Source organism: Engystomops pustulosus, chromosome 3, assembly GCF_040894005.1.
Source record: "Engystomops pustulosus chromosome 3, aEngPut4.maternal, whole genome shotgun sequence".
NCBI lineage: Eukaryota > Metazoa > Chordata > Amphibia > Anura > Leptodactylidae > Engystomops > Engystomops pustulosus.
In genome coordinates this window covers 232221793-232243804 of record NC_092413.1, presented here as the reverse complement: position 1 = coordinate 232243804, position 22012 = coordinate 232221793, and the positions used below count along the sequence as shown (strand labels likewise).

At 53.4% G+C, this 22012-nt stretch overlaps 1 protein-coding gene across 1 annotated transcript; it reads right to left on the bottom strand.

Annotated features, from left to right (window-relative positions):
- Positions 1–965: 965 nt before the first annotated feature.
- RAB10 (RAB10, member RAS oncogene family) lies at positions 966–21603 on the bottom strand. Its single transcript, XM_072143990.1, has 6 exons — positions 21230–21603; positions 12683–12743; positions 11148–11286; positions 9645–9734; positions 8982–9083; positions 966–1539 (listed from the first exon to the last, which is right to left on the bottom strand). The coding sequence occupies exons 1-6, from the start codon at positions 21354–21356 to the stop codon at positions 1456–1458; spliced, it is 603 nt and encodes a 200-aa protein (XP_072000091.1). The 5' UTR covers positions 21357–21603; the 3' UTR covers positions 966–1455.
- Between the last annotated feature and the right edge of the window lie 409 nt (positions 21604–22012).

The window sequence follows — 22012 nt, the reverse complement described above, 5'->3', positions numbered from 1 at the left end:
GTGCTACAGACCCGGAGACCCCATCATCCCCCCTGCGCTACAGACCCGGAGACCCCATCATCCCCCCCCTGCGCTACAGACCCGGAGACCCCATCATTCCCCCCCCGTGCTACAGACCCGGAGACCCCATCATCATCCCCCCCCCGTGCTACAGACCCGGAGACCCCATCATCATCCCCCCCCCCCCCCGTGCTACAGACCCGGAGACCCCATCATCATCCCCCCCCCCCCCCCCCCCGTGCTACAGACCCGGAGACCCCATCATCATCCCCCCCCCCCCCCCCGTGCTACAGACCCGGAGACCCCATCATCCCCCCCGTGCTACAGACCCGGAGACCCCATCATCCCCCCCCCCCCCGTGCTACAGACCCGGAGACCCCATCATCCCCCCCCCCCCCCCCCGTGCTACAGACCCGGAGACCCCATCATCCCCCCCCCCCCCGTGCTACAGACCCGGAGACCCCTCCTCCCCCCTGCACTACAGACCCGGAGACCCCTCCTCCCCCCCTGCACTACAGACCCAGAGACCCCTCCTCCCCCCCTGCACTACAGACCCAGAGACCCATCCTCCCCCCCTGCACTACAGACCCAGAGACCCCTCCTCCCCCCTGCACTACAGACCCAGAGACCCCATCATCCCCCCTGCACTACAGACCCAGAGACCCCTCGTCCCCCCTGCAGTACAGACCCAGAGACCCCTCCTCCCCCCTGCACTACAGACCCAGAGACCCCATCATCCCCCCTGCACTACAGACCCAGAGACCCCTCCTCCCCCCCTGCACTACAGACCCAGAGACCCCTCGTCCCCCCTGCACTACAGACCCAGAGACCCCTCCTCCCCCCTGCACTACAGACCCAGAGACCCCATCATCCCCCCTGCACTACAGACCCAGAGACCCCTCGTCCCCCCTGCACTACAGACCCCTCGTCCCCCCGCTCTGCCATCATGGATACAGGATCACGGATTCATTCTAACTTTTATTGTGGTACATTTATCGCTTTATAATCCAGAACATCAGCGCAGAATCGGCCGCACGCGTCTCCGCCTCGCACTTTTACCGTTTTTAGTGATAACAGAACGAAGAGGGGAGGGGGGAATGGAGAGTGGGAGGGGCATAGGGTACAATCAAAATGTAGTGACGGGGGGTTTGGAAGGGGTTTGGGTGCTTTAAAATGATATATAAGTCACAAACATGATGTCACTGACTCCCGGAGGTGGGGGGGGGGGGGTCGTCTCAGCTTCTTCCGTCTGTTTTCAGATACCAGCAAGCACTCGTATGGATGGAGGTTAATGTGATGGGGGGGGGGGGCAATTGTTGGGGAGAGAAGGGTTAATATGGAGGGATCAAGGGGGAAAGTGGTTTATGTTGCAAAGGGAAAGGGGGAGAAAGAAGAGGGGGGGGGGACATGGGGGGGGGGGGGGGCAGTGAACAGTGAATGTCGCAAATAAAAGACTCAACAACATTTGCTCTTCCAGCCTGTGACTCCCCCACCGCTGCTGATATCTACATTCTCACTGTTGGGTTCTTTGACTGGAGTCTGAAAGACAGGAGAGAAGAGCGGCCATAAGAGAGACGACCACCAGGGGGCGCACTGCACAGGTATACCACAGGGCTGCACTCACTATTCTGCTGCTGGTGCAGTCACTGTGTACATACATGACATTACTTATCCTGTACTGATCCTGAGTTACATCCTGTATTATACCCCAGAGCTGCACTCACTATTCTGCTGCTGGTGCAGTCACTGTGTACATACATGACATTACTTATCCTGTACTGATCCTGAGTTACATCCTGTATTATACTCCAGAGCTGCACTCACTATTCTGCTGCTGGTGCAGTCACTGTGTACATACATGACATTACTTATCCTGTACTGATCCTGAGTTACATCCTGCATTATACCCCAGAGCTGCACTCACTATTCTGCTGCTGGTGCAGTCACTGTGTACATACATGACATTACTTATCCTGTACTGATCCTGAGTTACATCCTGTATTATACCCCAGAGCTGCACTCACTATTCTGCTGCTGGTGCAGTCACTGTGTACATACATGACATTACTTATCCTGTACTGATCCTGAGTTACATCCTGTATTATACCCCAGATCTGCACTCACTATTCTGCTGCTGGTGCAGTCACTGTGTACATACATGACATTACTGATCCTGTACTGATCCTGAGTTACATCCTGTATTATACCCCAGAGCTGCACTCACTATTCTGCTGCTATGTACATACATGACATTACTTATCCTGTACTGATCCTGAGTTACATCCTGTATTATACACCAGAGCTGCACTCACTATTCTGCTGCTGGTGCAGTGACTTTGTACATACATGACATTACTTCTCCTGTACTGATCCTGAGTTACATCCTGTATTATACTCCAGAGCTGCACTCACTATTCTGCTGCTGGTGCAGTCACTGTGTACATACATGACATTACTTATCCTGTACTGATCCTGAGTTACATCCTGTATTATACCCCAGAGCTGCACTCACTATTCTGCTGCTGGTGCAGTCACTGTGTACATGCATGACATTACTTATCCTGTACTGATCCTGAGTTACATCCTGTATTATACCCCAGAGCTGCACTCACTATTCTGCTGCTGGTGCAGTCACTGTACATACATGACATTACTTATCCTGTACTGATCCTGAGTTACATCCTGCATTATACTCCAGAGCTGCACTCACTATTCTGCTGCTGGTGCAGTCACTGTGTACATACATGACATTACTTATCCTGTACTGATCCTGAGTTACATCCTGTATTATATTCCAGAGCTGCACTCACTATTCTGCTGTTGGTGCAGTCACTGTGTACATACATGACATTACTTATCCTGTACTGATCCTGAGTTACATCCTGTATTATACCCCAGAGCTGCACTCACTATTCTGCTGCTGGTGCAGTCACTGTGTACATACATGACATTACTTATCCTGTACTGATCCTGAGTTACATCCTGTATTATACTCCAGAGCTGCACTCACTATTCTGCTGCTGGTGCAGTCACTGTGTACATACATGACATTACTTATCCTGTACTGATCCTGAGTTACATCCTGCATTATACCCCAGAGCTGCACTCACTATTCTGCTGCTGGTGCAGTCACTGTGTACATACATGACATTACTTATCCTGTACTGATCCTGAGTTACATCCTGTATTATACCCCAGAGCTGCACTCACTATTCTGCTGCTGGTGCAGTCACTGTGTACATACATGACATTACTTATCCTGTACTGATCCTGAGTTACATCCTGTATTATACCCCAGATCTGCACTCACTATTCTGCTGCTGGTGCAGTCACTGTGTACATACATGACATTACTGATCCTGTACTGATCCTGAGTTACATCCTGTATTATACCCCAGAGCTGCACTCACTATTCTGCTGCTATGTACATACATGACATTACTTATCCTGTACTGATCCTGAGTTACATCCTGTATTATACACCAGAGCTGCACTCACTATTCTGCTGCTGGTGCAGTGACTTTGTACATACATGACATTACTTCTCCTGTACTGATCCTGAGTTACATCCTGTATTATACTCCAGAGCTGCACTCACTATTCTGCTGCTGGTGCAGTCACTGTGTACATACATGACATTACTTATCCTGTACTGATCCTGAGTTACATCCTGTATTATACCCCAGAGCTGCACTCACTATTCTGCTGCTGGTGCAGTCACTGTGTACATGCATGACATTACTTATCCTGTACTGATCCTGAGTTACATCCTGTATTATACCCCAGAGCTGCACTCACTATTCTGCTGCTGGTGCAGTCACTGTACATACATGACATTACTTATCCTGTACTGATCCTGAGTTACATCCTGCATTATACTCCAGAGCTGCACTCACTATTCTGCTGCTGGTGCAGTCACTGTGTACATACATGACATTACTTATCCTGTACTGATCCTGAGTTACATCCTGTATTATATTCCAGAGCTGCACTCACTATTCTGCTGTTGGTGCAGTCACTGTGTACATACATGACATTACTTATCCTGTACTGATCCTGAGTTACATCCTGTATTATACCCCAGAGCTGCACTCACTATTCTGCTGCTGGTGCAGTCACTGTGTACATACATGACATTACTTATCCTGTACTGATCCTGAGTTACATCCTGTATTATACCCCAGAGCTGCACTCACTATTCTGCTGCTGGTGCAGTCACTGTGTACATACATGACATTACTTATCCTGTACTGATCCTGAGTTACATCCTGTATTATACCCCAGAGCTGCACTCACTATTCTGCTGCTGGTGCAGTCACTGTGTACATACATGACATTACTTATCCTGTACTGATCCTGAGTTACATCCTGTATTATACCCCAGAGCTGCACTCACTATTCTGCTGCTGGTGCAGTCACTGTGTACATACATGACATTACTTATCCTGTACTGATCCTGAGTTACATCCTGTATTATACCCCAGAGCTGCACTCACTATTCTGCTGCTGGTGCAGTCACTGTGTACATACATGACATTACTTATCCTGTACTGATCCTGAGTTACATCCTGTATTATACCCCAGAGCTGCACTCACTATTCTGCTGCTGGTGCAGTCACTGTACATACATGACATTACTTATCCTGTACTGATCCTGAGTTACATCCTGTATTATACCCCAGAGCTGCACTCACTATTCTGCTGCTGGTGCAGTCACTGTGTACATACATGACATTACTTATCCTGTACTGATCCTGAGTTACATCCTGTATTATACCCCAGAGCTGCACTCACTATTCTGCTGCTGGTGCAGTCACTGTACATACATGACATTACTTATCCTGTACTGATCCTGAGTTACATCCTGTATTATATTCCAGAGCTGCACTCACTATTCTGCTGTTGGTGCAGTCACTGTGTACATACATGACATTACTTATCCTGTACTGATCCTGAGTTACATCCTGTATTATACCCCAGAGCTGCACTCACTATTCTGCTGCTGGTGCAGTCACTGTGTACATACATGACATTACTTATCCTGTACTGATCCTGAGTTACATCCGGTATTATACCCCAGAGCTGCACTCACTATTCTGCTGCTGGTGCAGTCACTGTGTACATACATGACATTACTTATCCTGTACTGATCCTGAGTTACATCCTGTATTATACCCCAGAGCTGCACTCACTATTCTGCTGCTGGTGCAGTCACTGTGTACATACATGACATTACTTTATCCTGTACTGATCCTGAGTTACATCCTGTATTATATTCCAGAGCTGCACTCACTATTCTGCTGTTGGTGCAGTCACTGTGTACATACATGACATTACTTATCCTGTACTGATCCTGCGTTACATCCTGTATTATACCCCAGAGCTGCACTCACTATTCTGCTGCTGGTGCAGTCACTGTGTACATACATGACATTACTTATCCAGTACTGATCCTGAGTTACATCCTGTATTATACCCCAGAGCTGCACTCACTATTCTGCTGCTGGTGCAGTCACTGTGTACATACATGACATTACTTATCCTGTACTGATCCTGAGTTACATCCTGTATTATACCCCAGAGCTGCACTCACTATTCTGCTGCTGGTGCAGTCACTGTGTACATACATGACATTACTTATCCTGTACTGATCCTGAGTTACATCCTGTATTATACCCCAGAGCTGCACTCACTATTCTGCTGCTGGTGCAGTCACTGTACATACATGACATTACTTATCCTGTACTGATCCTGAGTTACATCCTGTATTATACCCCAGAGCTGCACTCACTATTCTGCTGCTGGTGCAGTCACTGTGTACATACATGACATTACTTATCCTGTACTGATCCTGAGTTACATCCTGTATTATACCCCAGAGCTGCACTCACTATTCTGCTGCTGGTGCAGTCACTGTGTACATACATGACATTACTTATCCTGTACTGATCCTGAGTTACATCCTGTATTATACCCCAGAGCTGCACTCACTATTCTGCTGCTGGTGCAGTCACTGTACATACATGACATTACTTATCCTGTACTGATCCTGAGTTACATCCTGTATTATACCCCAGAGCTGCACTCACAATTCTGCTGCTGGTGCAATCACTGTGTACATACATGACATTACTTATCCTGTACTGATCCTGAGTTACATCCTGTATTATACCCCAGAGCTGCACTCACTATTCTGCTGCTGGTGCAGTCACTGTACATACATGACATTACTTATCCTGTACTGATCCTGAGTTACATCCTGTATTATATTCCAGAGCTGCACTCACTATTCTGCTGTTGGTGCAGTCACTGTGTACATACATGACATTACTTATCCTGTACTGATCCTGAGTTACATCCTGTATTATACCCCAGAGCTGCACTCACTATTCTGCTGCTGGTGCAGTCACTGTGTACATACATGACATTACTTATCCTGTACTGATCCTGAGTTACATCCTGTATTATACCCCAGAGCTGCACTCACTATTCTGCTGCTGGTGCAGTCACTGTGTACATACATGACATTACTTATCCTGTACTGATCCTGAGTTACATCCTGTATTATACCCCAGAGCTGCACTCACTATTCTGCTGCTGGTGCAGTCACTGTGTACATACATGACATTACTTATCCTGTACTGATCCTGAGTTACATCCTGTATTATACCCCAGAGCTGCACTCACTATTCTGCTGCTGGTGCAATCACTGTGTACATACATGACATTACTTATCCTGTACTGATCCTGAGTTACATCCTGTATTATACCCCAGAGCTGCACTCACTATTCTGCTGCTGGTGCAGTCACTGTACATACATGACATTACTTATCCTGTACTGATCCTGAGTTACATCCTGTATTATACCCCAGAGCTGCACTCACTATTCTGCTGCTGGTGCAATCACTGTGTACATACATGACATTACTTATCCTGTACTGATCCTGAGTTACATCCTGTATTATACCCCAGAGCTGCACTCACTATTCTGCTGCTGGTGCAATCACTGTGTACATACATGACATTACTTATCCTGTACTGATCCTGAGTTACATCCTGTATTATACCCCAGAGCTGCACTCACTATTCTGCTGCTGGTGCAGTCACTGTACATACATGACATTACTTATCCTGTACTGATCCTGAGTTACATCCTGTATTATATTCCAGAGCTGCACTCACTATTCTGCTGCTGGTGCAGTCACTGTGTACATACATGACATTACTTATCCTGTACTGATCCTGAGTTACATCCTGTATTATACCCCAGAGCTGCACTCACTATTCTGCTGCTGGTGCAGTCACTGTGTACATACATGACATTACTTATCCTGTACTGATCCTGAGTTACATCCTGTATTATATTCCAGAGCTGCACTCACTATTCTGCTGTTGGTGCAGTCACTGTGTACATACATGACATTACTTATCCTGTACTGATCCTGAGTTACATCCTGTATTATACCCCAGAGCTGCACTCACTATTCTGCTGCTGGTGCAGTCACTGTGTACATACATGACATTACTTATCCTGTACTGATCCTGAGTTACATCCTGTATTATACCCCAGAGCTGCACTCACTATTCTGCTGCTAGTGCAGTCACTGTGTACATACATGACATTACTTATCCTGTACTGATCCTGAGTTACATCCTGTATTATACCCCAGAGCTGCACTCACTATTCTGCTGCTGGTGCAGTCACTGTGTACATACATGACATTACTTATCCTGTACTGATCCTGAGTTACATCCTGTATTATACCCCAGAGCTGCACTCACTATTCTGCTGCTGGTGCAGTCACTGTACATACATGACATTACTTATCCTGTACTGATCCTGAGTTACATCCTGTATTATACCCCAGAGCTGCACTCACTATTCTGCTGCTGGTGCAGTCACTGTGTACATACATGACATTACTTATCCTGTACTGATCCTGAGTTACATCCTGTATTATACCCCAGAGCTGCACTCACTATTCTGCTGCTGGTGCAATCACTGTGTACATACATGACATTACTTATCCTGTACTGATCCTGAGTTACATCCTGTAATATACCCCAGAGCTGCACTCACTATTCTGCTGCTGGTGCAGTCACTGTGTACATACATGACATTACTTATCCTGTACTGATCCTGAGTTACATCCTGTATTATACCCCAGAGCTGCACTCACTATTCTGCTGCTGGTGTAGTCACTGTGTACATACATGACATTACTTATCCTGTACTGATCCTGAGTTACATCCTGTATTATACTCCAGAGCTGCACTCACTATTCTGCTGCTGGTGCAGTCACTGTGTACATACATGACATTACTTATCCTGTACTGACCCTGAGTTACATCCTGTATTATACTCCAGAGCTGCACTCACTATTCTGCTGCTGGTGCAGTCACTGTGTACATACATGACATTACTTATCCTGTACTGACCCTGAGTTACATCCTGTATTATACTCCAGAGCTGCACTCACTATTCTGCTGCTGGTGCAGTCACTGTGTACATACATGACATTACTTATCCTGTACTGACCCTGAGTTACATCCTGTATTATACCCCAGAGCTGCACTCACTATTCTGCTGCTGGTGCAGTCACTGTGTACATACATGACATTACTTATCCTGTACTGATCCTGAGTTACATCCTGTATTATACTCCAGAGCTGCACTCACTATTCTGCTGCTGGTGCAGTCACTGTGTACATACATGACATTACTTATCCTGTACTGATCCTGAGTTACATCCTGTATTATACCCCAGAGCTGCACTCACTATTCTGCTGCTGGTGCAGTCACTGTGTACATACATGACATTACTTATCCTGTACTGATCCTGAGTTACATCCTGTATTATACTCCAGAGCTGCACTCACTATTCTGCTGCTGGTGCAGTCACTGTGTACACACATGACATTACTTATCCTGTACTGATCCTGAGTTACATCCTGTATTATACTCCAGAGCTGCACTCACCTTTCGGAGTATGTCTTCCGCTAACGTGAGGAATGCCTTCTCAATGTTTACGTTTGCTTTTGCACTAGTCTCAAAAAACCTAATTCCGTGTTCTCGAGCGATCTGAAGGAATGAAGAAAATTTTACATGTTAGATTTGGAGGACAGAGGAACAAAAACCCCCATCAGAAACAATACATAGCGCCGCCACCTGGATGGACAAGTCCGTCACATGACCTGCCAAAGCCCTTCCTGACCCTAAAACCCACAGGAGATGATGTCCTACAGACTCCACTCACACCCAGAGCTGCATCCAGTGTTCTGATGTGTAGAATACATGGATACATCTGGATGTAGCAGACATGATGTGTGTATTCTGTGGCTCCAGGAGGTGTTTATAGCGGATGATGGGGGTGTGAGTCCTGGCGCTGCAGGCGCCTGTGATGTAAACATATACAGCAGCTCTGGTGGGCACCGGAGGGATGAGACGTCACTGTACGTGTTATGGCTTCCAGCTGGAGCCTATAGGAATGACATTTACCATTGAGCGTCTGTAGTGAGGAAGCAGAGCTACGTATGTGGGGAGAAGAGGCGAGTAACAAATTTGGCAATTTAAGTGCATGCTCCTTGCCCCCAGACCTCCCCGTCCCCAGTCCTCTATGTTGCGGCCCCGGCGTTGCGTTACCTGCTCTCCTTTCGCTTTAGGCACCACTCTCTTGTCCTCCATATCGCACTTGTTTCCTAGCAGCATCCGCTCCACGTCTTCGTTGGCATGCTGGAAGAGAGCAGTGCAGGGGTTAATGGCCAGTACTCCGGTATTTCAAGATCTCTGCTTGCAGTCAGTGACAAACTGTAATTCACTGCCAACGTTTTAGCTGAAGTTTTGTTACAGTTGTGTTTATTCCAGACAACGTGCTGTGAACACCGCCTCAGCAAGTCTTTACCCGCACTGATACACAGTAACAAATAGACTATGGTTCTGTCCCACTGGTTTTACACGAGGAATTAACCCTTTGCAGAGCGTCAAATCAACAAGAGACACAATGTGATGAAACGTCTGCTACAAATCCAAGATGACTACTGCTACTTTTGTCTCCAGTTTTTGCTACTATTGTCCGCAGGGTGAATGCACTGATCAGTAGCACAAGCGTTTGTTACAATGTATCAGTCCAGAGCACTTTCCACAACTGTAACACACCTGCAGCTGTGAGGAGTCTCCAGATGAGAAATGTAAAGTGTTCTGGACACAGAGGGGAAGGGACGAGGGATATTTTGGGAATCAGCAATGAACCAGATGGAAGGGATGAGGTAATAGTTGGGGGTCACTGTGACCTCTCCTGGGGTCTCCCTGGGGTCGGGGGCTAGAACCCACCTCATACAGAGGTACAGACATCATGCATATGAGCCAATGACTGCTGCATCTACTCAAAACTCCCACAATGCACTGCAGCCAGCAGGCCTTGGGACATGCTGGGACTTGTAGTACACCTCAGCCATGTACAGAAGAGGGGCACAGCTACAAAGCGAGTAGCTGATACCAGGGAGCACTAGACATGACAGGGGTAGGGCACCTTCGTGTGTGTCCTGAGGCTCCTCTGTGTCTCAGAAGTGACTCACAGGGAAAAAATGAGGCTGCAGCGCCTCCGTCTACCACCAGGGAGCAGCAGCCGGCAGAAGGGAACGGAGAGACACGCAGCTGTCACACTGTAGCAGCCCCTCAGCTATTGCATGTTTAGGGTCAGTATATGAGATACACATGCAGCTGTCACACTGTAGCAGCGCCTCAGCTATTGGATGTTTAGGGTTAGTATATGAGATACAAGCTGTCACATTGTAGCAGCCCCTCAGCTATTGGATGTATAGGGTCAGTATAGGAGATGCACATGCTGCTGTCACACTGTAGCAGCGCCTCAGCTATTGGATGTTTAGGGTTAGTATATGAGATACAAGCTGTCACATTGTAGCAGCCCCACAGCTATTGGATGTATAGGGTCAGTATAGGAGATATACATGCTGCTGTCACACTGTAGCAGCCCCTCAGCTGTTGGATGTATAGGATCCATGTAGGACATACACATGCAGCTGTCACACTGTAGCAGCCCCTCAGCTATTGGATGTATAGGGTCAGTATAGGAGATACACACGCAGCAGTTACACTGTAGCAGACCCTCAGCTGTGCGGCACTCACCTCGTCTATGTTTCGCAGCCACTTGCTGATGTTCTCGAAGCTTTTGGCGTTGGTGATGTCGTAGACCAGCATGATCCCCATGGCGCCCCTGTAGTAGGAGGTGGTGATGGTGTGGAAGCGCTCCTGGCCGGCCGTGTCCCTGCACAACACAAGACCAGTCAGTGAGAGCCGCAGCTTTATGTGTGACTAGAGGACTGGAGCCCCAAACCCCCCCCGCCCCCCAATCAAGAGCTGCCAGACCCAGAATGTACCAGGTGACACAGGAGTCTCCTTCCTCATTCACTGACAGCAAGCAGAGGCGCTGATAAGGCGGCAGATTAGACCTGGTTGTTTGTTGTCTGGTTGCTACTTACACACAGGGTGACGCCCGGGGCACAGCCTAAATATTTACCGAGCCCGGGGTGGGGGTGGAGGCGTTGCCAGGAGGGGGGTGGAGTGGGGGGGACATACAGGGGAGGGGGCAGCAGCCGCCATGAGGTGGGGGAGGACATACAGCAGAGCGGCATCCCCCCTCCCCTTTTCCCGCCTATGCTCCGGCATCCCCCCTCCCTCTCCTGCCTATGCTCCGGCATCCCCCCCCCTCTCCTGCCTATGCTCCGGCATCCCCCCCCCCCTCTCCTGCCTATGCTCCGGCACCCCCCCCCCCTCTACTGCCTATGCTCCGGCACCCCCCCCCCTCTACTGCCTATGCTCCGGCACCCCCCCCCTCTACTGCCTATGCTCCGGCACCTCCCCCCCCTCTACTGCCTATGCTCCGGCACCTCCCCCCCCTCTACTGCCTATGCTCCGGCACCCCCCCCCCTCTACTGCCTATGCTCCGGCACCTCCCCCCCCTCTACTGCCTATGCTCCGGCACCTCCCCCCCCCCTCTCCTGCCTATGCTCCGGCACCTCCCCCCCCCCCTCTCCTGCCTATGCTCCGGCATCCCCCCCCCCCTCTCCTGCCTATGCTCCGGCATCCCCCCCCCTCTCCTGCCTATGCTCCGGCATCCCCCCCCCCTCTCCTGCCTATGCTCCGGCATCCCCCCCCTCTCCTGCCTATGCTCCGGTATCCCCCCCCCCACCTCTCCTGCCTATGCTCCGGTATCCCCCCCCCACCTCTCCTGCCTATGCTCCGGCATCCCCCCCCCCCTCTCCTGCCTATGCTCCGGTATCCCCCCCCCCCTCTCCTGCCTATGCTCCGGCATCCCCCCCCCCCCCCTCTCCTGCCTATGCTCCGGCATCCCCCCCCTCTCCTGCCTATGCTCCGGTATCCCCCCCCCACCTCTCCTGCCTATGCTCCGGTATCCCCCCCCCACCTCTCCTGCCTATGCTCCGGCATCCCCCCCCTCTCCTGCCTATGCTCCGGCACCTCCCTTCCCCAGCAGTAGGTTGTAAACGTTGGGCTAATATATAACAATATTTTTGGATAGTAGAATGAATAGTCTGTGTTTCAGTCATTTCCTATGGGCTGCAGTATTGCAGGGGCAGGTTCCTTTGTACTTCCTCTGCTTGCGGTCAGTGAGTTGAGCCGCACTACACCTCTCCCCCACTCACCATATCTGGAGTTTGATCTTCTTTCCTTGTAATTCCACAGTTTTGATCTTGAAGTCAATTCCTGTAAGAAATAAGAAACAAAAGATCAGAAATCAGAACCCCAGGTAAAAAAGGGGCCGCTCTTAAAGGGGCGCTCTACCACTGACCCTGTGCTGCATTAGAAGGCTGCAGGATATTGTAGGTCCTTACATGAGCTGAGCCGTCACACGATTCTAACGTGGGAGAAGACTGGAAACATAATGTAATAATCCATCTGTGGGGTGTGTACAGGGTGCATCACACGAGCCCATCACAGCCCCACGGTCATCCAGGGACAGGCTTCAGCACCTGACCCCAGGACTGAACCTTCCCCTTTAATAATGGCCGCCTGTGTACTCTGTGTGTGATGAGGAGGAGATGTACACATACAGTAAGAAGATACAGGAAGCAGAGCGTGGCGGTACTGCAATACACGGGGGCCGCAGACAATGGCCGGGCGGAGGCCAGCACACGCTGCAGCCATGACCTCAGCCGGGAGGAGTCTCATCTCAGCACCAGAGGCTTTTATTTCCCCCATAGGAGCATAACCTGAGCCTCTGACGGACCAAACTTGCAATTCCAGTCCCAGCCAGTACATGGTGGGGGGCGCTGTGTCCCTGACCTCACACTAGACGACCTCTACGCCAGTGAATGTGTCGCATCATCTACTTTCACTTGTGGCCTGAACTTCCTTCACCCAAAAATAACTTTCTACCACGTGATAGGAGACTGCAGAGTCAGTGACCACATGGGCCTGGCAAGTGTGCAGGAGACGAAGGGTTAACGGGGCAGAGGCCACGGCACCACTGTGTGACCTGGCACAGAGCTCTCCTGCTCTTCACAGCTGAGACTCTGTTACAATTGTATCCAGTGAGGATACAACAGCTGCACGGATATCCCTGCCGGCCGGAGTTTGTTACAATGTGTCAGTCTGTAAGGACCCCTCAGCAGGTGTCATGTGAATGAGGGGCGGGGCCAGTGATTGGAGTAAAGTGCACGGAGCAGAGGCTACACCTGAGGCTCGCACCGCGCTGATATCTAATGCTGAATAATGGGGCCCAGCCCAGGTCACCGCCCCGGCTCCTGAAATACTCTGTACTGCTGGGCGAGGCAGTGCCCCCCATAACTGCAGCACATCCCCCCCCCCCTTCCTTCCTGAATGGCAGAGGTCATCTACCACACAGATGCTGGGGGTAGTAGTGACTCAGCAGCATCAATGTCCAGGAATAGACACGGACCAATTACACAATAATATGACATCACATCCAAAATTACTCCAGCTCCACGGGGTCCGGGCACTAGAGGGGCAGAGGGGCCGGACGTTATTATGGGGACAACAGGTGGGGTGCGGGGCGGAGGCAGCAGCTTCCCGGGGGCCAGGGTAGTATTATGGGGGGCAGCTTCCCAGGGGCAGGGTAGTATTGTGGGGGACAGCTTCCCAGGGGCAGGGTAATATTATGGGGGACAGCTTCCCAGGGGCAGGGTAATATTATGGAGACAGCTTCCCAGGGGCAGGGTAATATTATGGGGGACAGCTTCCAAGGGGCAGGGTAGTATTATGGGGGACAGCTTCCCAGGGGCAGGGTAGTATTATTGGGGACAGCTTCCCAGGGGCAGGGTAGTATTATGGGGGACAGCTTCCCAGGGGCAGGGTAGTATTATGGGGGACAGCTTCCCAGGGGCAGGGTAGTATTATGGGGACAGCTTCCCAGGGGCAGGGTAGTATTATGGGGGACAGCTTCCCAGGGGCAGGGTAGTATTATGGGGGACAGCTTCCCAGGGGCAGGGTAGTATTATGGGGGACAGCTTCCCAGGGGCAGGGTAGTATTATGGGGGCAGCTTCCCAGGGGCAGGGTAGTATTATGGAGACAGCTTCCCAGGGGCAGGGTAGTATTATGGAGACAGCTTCCCAGGGGCAGGGTAGTATTATGGGGGACAGCTTCCCAGGGGCAGGGTAGTATTATGGAGACAGCTTCCCAGGGGCAGGGTAGTATTATGGAGACAGCTTCCCAGGGGCAGGGTAGTATTATGGGGGACAGCTTCCCAGGGGCAGGGTAGTATTATGGGGGCAGCTTCCCAGGGGCAGGGTAGTATTATGGAGACAGCTTCCCAGGGGCAGGGTAGTATTATGGAGACAGCTTCCCAGGGGCAGGGTAGTATTATGGGGGACAGCTTCCCAGGGGCAGGGTAGTATTATGGAGACAGCTTCCCAGGGGCAGGGTAGTATTATGGAGACAGCTTCCCAGGGGCAGGGTAGTATTATGGAGACAGCTTCCCAGGGGCAGGGTAGTACTATGGGGGACAGCTTCCCAGGGGCAGGGTAGTATTATGGGGGACAGCTTCCCAGGGGCAGGGTAGTATTATGGGGGACAGCTTCCCAGGGGGAGGGTAGTATTATGGGGGACAGCTTCCCAGGGCCAGGGTAGTATTATGGGGGACAGCTTCCCAGGGGCAGGGTAGTATTATGGAGACAGCTTCCCAGGGGCAGGGTAGTATTATGGGGGCAGCTTCCCAGGGGCAGGGTAGTATTATGGGGGCAGCTTCCCAGGGGCAGGGTAGTATTATGGGGGCAGCTTCCCAGGGGCAGGGTAGTATTATGGGGACAGCTTCCCAGGGGCAGGGTAGTATCATGGGGGACAGCTTCCCAGGGGCAGGGTAGTATTATGGGGGCAGCTTCCCAGGGGCAGGGTAGTATTATGGGGGCAGCTTCCCAGGGGCAGGGTAGTATTATGGGGGCAGCTTCCCAGGGGCAGGGTAGTATTATGGGGGCAGCTTCCCAGGGGCAGGGTAGTATTATGGGGGCAGCTTCCCAGGGGCAGGGTAGTATTATGGGGGCAGCTTCCCAGGGGCAGGGTAGTATTATGGGGGCAGCTTCCCAGGGGCAGGGTAGTATTATGGGGACAGCTTCCCAGGGGCAGGGTAGTATTATGGGGACAGCTTCCCAGGGGCAGGGTAGTATCATGGGGGACAGCTTCCCAGGGGCAGGGTAGTATTATGGGGGACAGCTTCCCAGGGGCAGGGTAGTATTATGGGGGCAGCTTCCCGGGGGCCAGGGTAGTATTATGGGGGCAGCTTCCCGGGGGCCAGGGTAGTATTATGGGGGCAGCTTCCCAGGGGCAGAGGAACTGCTTACACAAAGGAGACACAAAGGAGGGAATTCTCTGTTGCAATGAAAGAACAAGCGCAGAGGGGACAACAAAGGGCATGGGGCTGGCATTCCTGCGCTCCATTCACTGCCGAAGCTGCGATCAATGGACACTTGTCATCCTGTGCAATGCAGAATGTGCTGCTCATGTCACTGCGGGCGGAGCGCTCTGCAGAGCCGTACTATGGGGGCACGTCACAGCTCCGCAGGACTATTAAAGGGGCCACCACTAGGAGATTGCTGTCAGTGAATGGAGCCACTCTGATTCATGGCTCAAAGAGGTAAAGTTTTGCTAAAAATGCAGTCAGTCTGGGGATGTTACATTGTATCAGCGCAGGTAAGAAAAGTAACAAAGTATCAAAGGAAGGGAAGACTCAGGACTGCAGAGACCGGGTGCACTTTATGGAAACAGTACGTAAGGGGCCGGATGAGGAGCGCCTCCCCAGGGGATGAGGGGTAACTGCAGCCTGATATGGAACAGCATCACACGTGACTCAGCTATGGAATTAGAGGAATTCTTCACATACTTCATCTAGTTACATCATATTCTCCAGTCACATCCAGAGCTGCAAGCACAATGCTGGCCGCCTGCCACCTGGAATCCATTGGCTATTACTCAGTGCTGCTGCAATGCATTATGGGTGGGTTTATATCCTCTACAATATAAGATAGCAGAGAACCTGCAAGAGGCAGCACAGACCTGTGTACAGGACAGTGGCCATGAAGGGTTAACAGGTGAAGCCCACCATTGTGCTGGGGTCTTGTAGGGGTCCGGCAGCTCTGGCATTCCTGAGTGGTGGCGTCAGCGCTGGGATCACCCTCAGTCCTATGGCAGCAGAAGTATTTATAGCAGATCCTGTTATGGGGGTGGGAGACACCCAGGACGCACAGATCAGTCACCATCTCCTCTGTGTCAGTCTGCACTGCTGAGCTGACATTCTATTCATGAACCAGGAGGCTCAGGATTCAGCCAAGACAACGGGTTAGGGTGCCGCATCTGAGTGACAAGCCTGGACACGGCGGCATACATAAAAATAATGAGTCACTCAACCAGGAACAATGGGAGCACAGAGCGGCAGAACAATCCCAGGGACCCAGCACCAACCCCAGATCCTCATCCGGGACCCAGCACTAACCCCAGAGCCTCATCCTGGACCCAGCACTAACCCCAGATCCTCATCCGGGACCCAGCACTAACCCCAGAGCCTCATCCTGGACCCAGCACTAACCCCAGAGCCTTATCCCGGACCCAGCACTAACCCCAGAGCCTCATCCTGGACCCAGCACCAACCCCAGAGCCATATCCTGGACCCGCTGCACCCGACACCGACCACCAGGAACCCAGCACCAACCCCAGAGCCATATCCTGGACCCAGCACCAACCCCAGATCCTCATCCTGGACCCAGCACCAACCCCAGATCCTCATCCTGGACCCAGCACCAACCCCAGATCCTCATCCTGGACCCAGCACCAACCCCAGATCCTCATCCTGGACCCAGCACCAACCCCAGAGCCTCATCCTGGACCCAGCACCAACCCCAGATCCTCATCCTGGACCCAGCACCAACCCCAGATCCTCATCCTGGACCCAGCACCAACCCCAGATCCTCATCCTGGACCCAGCACCAACCCCAGATCCTCATCCTGGACCCAGCACTAACCCCAGAGCCTCATCCTGGACCCAGCACTAACCCCAGAGCCTCATCCTGGACCCAGCACCAACCCTAGATCCTCAACCTGGACCCAGCACTAACCCCAGAGCCTCATCCTGGACCCAGCACTAACCCCAGAGCCTCATCCTGGACCCAGCACTAACCCCAGAGCCTCATCCTGGACCCAGCACTAACCCCAGAGCCTCATCCTGGACCCAGCACCAACCCCAGAGCCTCATCCTGGACCCAGCACTAACCCCAGAGCCTCATCCTGGACCCAGCACCAACCCCAGAGCCATATCCTGGACCCGCTGCACCCGACACCGACCACCAGGAACCCAGCACCAACCCCAGAGCCATATCCTGGACCCAGCACCAACCCCAGATCCTCATCCTGGACCCAGCACCAACCCCAGATCCTCATCCTGGACCCAGCACCAACCCCAGATCCTCATCCTGGACCCAGCACCAACCCCAGAGCCTCATCCTGGACCCAGCACTAACCCCAGAGCCTCATCCTGGACCCAGCACCAACCCTAGATCCTCAACCTGGACCCAGCACTAACCCCAGAGCCTCATCCTGGACCCAGCACTAACCCCAGAGCCTCATCCTGGACCCAGCACTAACCCCAGAGCCTCATCCTGGACCCAGCACTAACCCCAGAGCCTCATCCTGGACCCAGCACTAACCCCAGAGCCTCATCCTGGACCCAGCACTAACCCCAGAGCCTCATCCTGGACCCAGCACTAACCCCAGAGCCTCATCCTGGACCCAGCACTAACCCCAGAGCCTCATCCTGGACCCAGCACTAACCCCAGAGCCTCATCCTGGACCCAGCACTAACCCCAGAGCCTCATCCTGGACCCAGCACTAACCCCAGAGCCTCATCCTGGACCCAGCACTAACCCCAGAGCCTCATCCTGGACCCAGCACTAACCCCAGAGCCTCATCCTGGACCCAGCACTAACCCCAGAGCCTCATCCTGGACCCAGCACTAACCCCAGAGCCTCATCCTGGACCCAGCACTAACCCCAGAGCCTCATCCTGGACCCAGCACTAACCCCAGAGCCTCATCCTGGACCCAGCACTAACCCCAGAGCCTCATCCTGGACCCAGCACTAACCCCAGAGCTTCATCCTGGACCCAGCACTAACCCCAGAGCTTCATCCTGGACCCAGCACTAACCCCAGAGCCTCATCCTGGACCCAGCACTAACCCCAGAGCCTCATCCTGGACCCAGCACCAACCCCAGAGCCTCATCCTGGACCCAGCACCAACCCCAGATCCTCATCCTGGACCCAGCACTAACCCCAGATCCTCATCCTGGACCCAGCACTAACCCCAGAGCCTCATCCTGGACCCAGCACTAACCCCAGAGCCTCATCCTGGACCCAGCACCAACCCCAGATCCTCATCCTGGACCCAGCACCAACCCCAGAGCCTCATCCTGGACCCAGCACCAACCCTAGAGCCTCATCCTGGACCCAGCACCAACCCCAGAGCCATATCCTGGACCCGCTGCACCCGACACCGACCACCAGGAACCCAGCACCAACCCCAGAGCCATATCCTGGACCCAGCACCAACCCCAGATCCTCATCCTGGACCCAGCACCAACCCCAGAGCCTCATCCTGGACCCAGCACCAACCCCAGAGCCTCATCCTGGACCCAGCACCAACCCCAGAGCCATATCCTGGACCCGCTGCACCCGACACCGACCACCAGGAACCCAGCACCAACCCCAGAGCCATATCCTGGACCCAGCACCAACCCCAGATCCTCATCCTGGACCCAGCACCAACCCCAGATCCTCATCCTGGACCCAGCACCAACCCCAGATCCTCATCCTGGACCCAGCACCAACCCCAGAGCCTCATCCTGGACCCAGCACTAACCCCAGAGCCTCATCCTGGACCCAGCACCAACCCTAGATCCTCAACCTGGACCCAGCACTAACCCCAGAGCCTCATCCTGGACCCAGCACTAACCCCAGAGCCTCATCCTGGACCCAGCACTAACCCCAGAGCCTCATCCTGGACCCAGCACTAACCCCAGAGCCTCATCCTGGACCCAGCACTAACCCCAGAGCCTCATCCTGGACCCAGCACTAACCCCAGAGCCTCATCCTGGACCCAGCACTAACCCCAGAGCCTCATCCTGGACCCAGCACTAACCCCAGAGCCTCATCCTGGACCCAGCACTAACCCCAGAGCCTCATCCTGGACCCAGCACTAACCCCAGAGCCTCATCCTGGACCCAGCACTAACCCCAGAGCCTCATCCTGGACCCAGCACTAACCCCAGAGCCTCATCCTGGACCCAGCACTAACCCCAGAGCCTCATCCTGGACCCAGCACTAACCCCAGAGCCTCATCCTGGACCCAGCACTAACCCCAGAGCCTCATCCTGGACCCAGCACTAACCCCAGAGCCTCATCCTGGACCCAGCACTAACCCCAGAGCCTCATCCTGGACCCAGCACTAACCCCAGAGCCTCATCCTGGACCCAGCACTAACCCCAGAGCTTCATCCTGGACCCAGCACTAACCCCAGAGCCTCATCCTGGACCCAGCACTAACCCCAGAGCCTCATCCTGGACCCAGCACCAACCCCAGAGCCTCATCCTGGACCCAGCACCAACCCCAGATCCTCATCCTGGACCCAGCACTAACCCCAGATCCTCATCCTGGACCCAGCACTAACCCCAGAGCCTCATCCTGGACCCAGCACTAACCCCAGAGCCTCATCCTGGACCCAGCACCAACCCCAGATCCTCATCCTGGACCCAGCACCAACCCCAGAGCCTCATCCTGGACCCAGCACCAACCCTAGAGCCTCATCCTGGACCCAGCACTAACCCCAGAGCCTCATCCTGGACCCAGCACTAACCCCAGAGCCTCATCCTGGACCCAGCACTAACCCCAGAGCCTCATCCTGGACCCAGCACTAACCCCAGAGCCTCATCCTGGACCCAGCACTAACCCCAGAGCCTCATCCTGGACCCAGCACCAACCCCAGATCCTCATCCTGGACCCAGCACTAACCCCAGAGCCTCATCCTGGACCCAGCACTAACCCTAGAGCCTCATCCTGGCCCCCGGGCCCCTGTACGTTTGGCTGTGCGGCCCCGCAGTGTGTGGCCCCCGGGCCCCTGTACGTTTGGCTGTGCGGCCCCGCAGTGTGTGGCCCCCGGGCCCCTGTACGTTTGGCTGTGCGGCCCCGCAGTGTGTGGCCCCCGGGCCCCTGTACGTTTGGCTGTGCGGCCCCGCAGTGTGTGGCCCCCGGGCCCCTGTACGTTTGGCTGTGCGGCCCCGCAGTGTCTGGCCCCCGGGCCCCTGCATATCTGTATGTGCGGCCCCGCAGTGTGTGGCCCCCGGGCTCCTGTACGTCTGTATGTGCGGCCCCGCAGTGTGTGGCCCCCGGGCTCCTGTACGTCTGGCTGTGCGGCCCCGCAGTGTGTGGCCCCCGGGCCCCTGTACGTTTGGCTGTGTGGCCCCGCAGTATGTGGCCCCAGGCCTTGTATATCTGTGTGTGTGGCCCCCGGGCCCCTGTAGTTTGGCTGTGTAGCCCTGCAGTATGTGGCCCCCGGGCCTTGTATATCTGTGTGTGTGGCCCCCGGGCCCTTTTCCGTTTGGATGTGCGGCCCCGCAGTGTGTGGCCCCCGGGCCCCTGTATATCTGTATGTGTGGCCCCCGGGCCCCTGTACGTTTGGCTGGGCGGCCCCGCACTCACCGATGGTGGAGATGAAGGTGGTGTTGAAGGCATCATCTGAGAAGCGGAAGAGGACGCAGGTCTTCCCCACCCCTGAGTCTCCTATGAGCAGCAGCTTGAAGAGCAGGTCGTACGTCTTCTTCGCCATGGGCCCGGTGTCTCCCCCGGGGACCCCTCTCCTGTCACTAGCGGCCGCCGCTCGCCGGTCTCGTCATACACGTCCCCAGTACCGGGCACACCCGCCGCCGACTACAAGCCGCTCCGTGTAGCGCTGCCCGGGCCTCTCCTCCTGGTCTCCCAGATCCCGCAGACTCCTCCTCTAGGGCCTCGCCGGGACAAAATGGCGGCCCCTCCCCCAGTGCGCGCCCCCTGCCGCAGCGGCGCCCGAGGACCCGCCCGTCACGTGCACGCGGACGCACACGCAGGACCCTACACAGAATGCGCCTGCGTCGTCCTCCACCACGCCTTGTTTTTTTATTGAAACAAACTTTATTGTTAAATGAACATTGACAACTTTATTGAGCTTGTACAGAAACGACAAAGTAACATGGTTAAAATTATTGCACATCCCCCCCCCATAACAGTGTCACCTACACATCCCCCATAACAGTGTCACCTACACATCCCCCATAACAGTGTCACCTACACATCCCCCCATAACAGTGTCACCTACACATCCCCCATAACAGTGTCACCTACACATCCCCCATAACAGTGTCACCTCCACATCCCCCCATAACAGTGTCATCTACACATCCCCCATAACAGTGTCATCTACACATCCCCCCATAACAGTGTCACCTA